The 3,005-nt window shown below is 36.8% G+C and overlaps 1 protein-coding gene across 1 annotated transcript in view; it reads left to right on the top strand.

Moving 5' to 3' along the window:
* Nucleotides 1-1,378, top strand: part of LOC108691073 (probable sodium/potassium/calcium exchanger CG1090) — a 6,086-nt gene extending 4,708 nt beyond the window's left edge. Inside the window, exon 8 of the mRNA XM_018198708.1 lies at nt 79-1,378. Coding sequence (XP_018054197.1) covers nt 79-278 — 200 coding nt within the window. The 3' untranslated portion in view covers nt 279-1,378. The remainder of the gene's footprint in view (nt 1-78) is intronic.
* Nucleotides 1,379-3,005: the final 1,627 nt, after the last annotated feature.

The raw sequence follows: 3,005 nt of genomic DNA, 5'->3' as shown, positions 1-3,005 counted from the left end.
ATAAAAATTTGTAACGCTTTATTTTCTACAACCGGTATATATATATATATATATATATATATATCTCGTTCTTATCAGGTTTGACATATTCGACCCTTTCTCTACTATCAACGGTGTTATTCCTGGTGCTGGCAACACACTTCAATGGCTGGAAGTTGGACCGACGATACGGCATGGTCCTAATGGTCTGGTACTTAATATTTATCGTGTTCGCATCGCTCTACGAACTCAATGTCTTCGGCGAGATGAATCCGCCAGTATGCCCTAGCAAGTTTTAATGTAAAGACGCCTCGTCCGTTTCCGACCTTTGCTTTGCTCAAACGTGGAATGATCGTCCGGAACAAGAACCGTTCCAGTCGATTAGTCCGCGAACGATGACGCACGCACGGTCGTAGATCATCGTAAATGCTCAGCGACCTCGTTCGTATGTCCCTTTCCCCTTCTTCCTACTTAATAATGAAAACAGCGAGAGATGAGCTTAGAAGGTAGCTGCATGTCGAAAAGAAGCACGATTTTTAGCTTGCTGCGAAATTGTTGAAGCGACCGTTTGAGATTTTAGATAAGAGCAAACGACTTATGTCGTTGAGCTTTTTTTCTTTTTAAGCTGTTATAGAGAATCTAGACAATATGTACTCGTGAGTACACAGGCATTGTATTCCATTGGTGCTATTGAAAGCGACAAAAAAAAAGAGTATTTTGCTTGCTTCCGTTCGATTAACGAGTCTCGATTTCTTACAATTGATTGAAAATACGGGAAATGAATTTTTCCAAGCAACTAAATTTTCGGACAGGCAATACGGCTATTAAGTTGTAATTATTATTAGATGACGTATTGATAATATCGGCAGTTATTTGCTAAAATCAGAAAATCGGCATTAAATCGACCGTCGCAAAGTTCCAAACTTCTCCAATCTTAACTCTTAGCCACAGACCTCATTGTACGTCGCGCGACTTATCCGAATTGATATAGAAAAGAAAATGTGATACGTTTTATATCCATATCGCGCAAATGCCTGAGTACCATGGAAGGGAAATGCGTCTTGACAATTAATCATTTTATATCCTAAACATTAGAGTAAAAAGAATCCAATAGAAGTACGGCTTGTTAGAATAGATCTTAGAAGCGTCATATCTGCGGCTAAATGTTAAGACTGTTAACGGTTCTGTGCGAATTGTCGAAAGTCAAAAGTATATCATTGTGTTACGAACATGAAATAATCGACAAAAGTGGGCGAGAGAACTCTCTCTGAAACTGTCGTCGCAACGTTAAGCGCGATCCTTATCCTATTATCTGACGTGATTTCGAAATACACTTATTCGTATATTTTAAAATATATTTTCTATCACGGGAGCGCGACGTATTGTGTAAAATATGAAATAAGAGAAAATAACTTCGCGTGTTTTTCAAGATGTGAGAGATATATCTTGGGATATATCTGTATATCGATATATACAGGTTGTAAGTTAATATTATATTTTGTCATATGACACGTGTTTCAAATTTTGATTGATTGTCTATAGAATAGAGAGATCTGAGAATCTCTCTATTCTGTAGCCAATTAACACGCTTGAAATACGAAGTCATATGATAAAAAAAAAGGAACAAATATAATATTAGCTGTACAAGCCAATTATGGTTTAATTCTTGTTTAATTGAAATGTGCTTTTGTTACCATTCAAGTGACCAGAAGAGACGAGACTTCGCGAGATCAAAGGAGATCCCGCGTTAGCGCGAGTGTAAATGTAAAATCACTTTTTTCCAAAAGAGAAGCAAACAAAAAAGAAAGAGAAAGATAATGTTTTGAAGCGCAACACGAAGAATAAATCGAAGAATAAATCATATTATTCCTGAGTAATCGAGACTTAATTCGAATTCTTTGACATCGATGATATGCGGAAACTTCGCGAGAACGATGGAGCAGGCGAAATTTTATTCGTGACCGAAAGAAACGGAGGAAGAAAGGGGGAGGGTGCGAGAGAATTGGTTCTCCACGAGGGCGAATGAGCGCTGAAAGTGACAATAATTAACGCAGCCTTATCCGATGAAAGTATCTACAACCAGCACTATTATACTGCGCGTTCCTTGAGACTGATTCGCGAAGGGATCACTTGTAAATGGGTGGACGGGTACAAGAGAAACACCTACAGTGTAATTCATTCACCTACAGTGTAATCAGCGTATATAATCAGTGTAATCACTTCCGCTTGCGGGATCCTTTGATCTTTCGAGCGCGCTGGAATCGACGATATCGATGACGAGCTGCGGAATCGCGTGACGGAATTCCCGCAGGAGTCACAAGAGATGGGTGTCGAAATTAAGAAAAAAAATTGACTCCGCATTCTTTGTATTCTAAATTAGCTGTGATTGGCCGAGAAGCAATAAAAAATCACATTAATATAAATTAAAATTTCAATAATATTAAATATACGAAGGCAGTTTGATAAATCAGTGATTTCGTTTTAATTTTTTTAAATCAAAATTCGACTTATTTTTTTAATATAATCTCCTTTTAAAAAGTCACTGAATTATCGAACTGCCTATGCGCGCATACAGTGGAGATACTAAAGATAAAAATATTGCCCAAGAGATATTCGAATTCAAATTACTTAACAAATAACTTGGATTAATACGAATGGATAGTCAATGTTTCTAAAAAAAAAATTATTTCATATATATTTCCCTAGTACACAATTATGGGCACAATATTGGCCCAGTATTGGCCCAGTATTGGTCCAATATCTCCAATACTTAATGAATATATTCAATAAATTGTTACTGTTAGAATTATATTTAAGAATCCTGCGAGCATTCTGTCGATACAGCTCGTTGGATTGCACCTTTAATAAATCGGCTATTTCCTCAATTGGATGATCGCGAATACGCAAGGATCGCGCAGACGCTTTAGTGTGATTATATAAATTTAGTATACGTATAATAAATATATATATATATATAACGTGAAGAGAGGCTTAGATCGTGTAATGACTATTGATCGTTCAACGTG

Source organism: Atta colombica, unplaced genomic scaffold (assembly GCF_001594045.1).
Source record: "Atta colombica isolate Treedump-2 unplaced genomic scaffold, Acol1.0 scaffold383, whole genome shotgun sequence".
Taxonomy (NCBI): Eukaryota; Metazoa; Arthropoda; class Insecta; order Hymenoptera; family Formicidae; genus Atta; species Atta colombica.
This window is presented reverse-complemented; position numbering and strand designations above follow the sequence as displayed.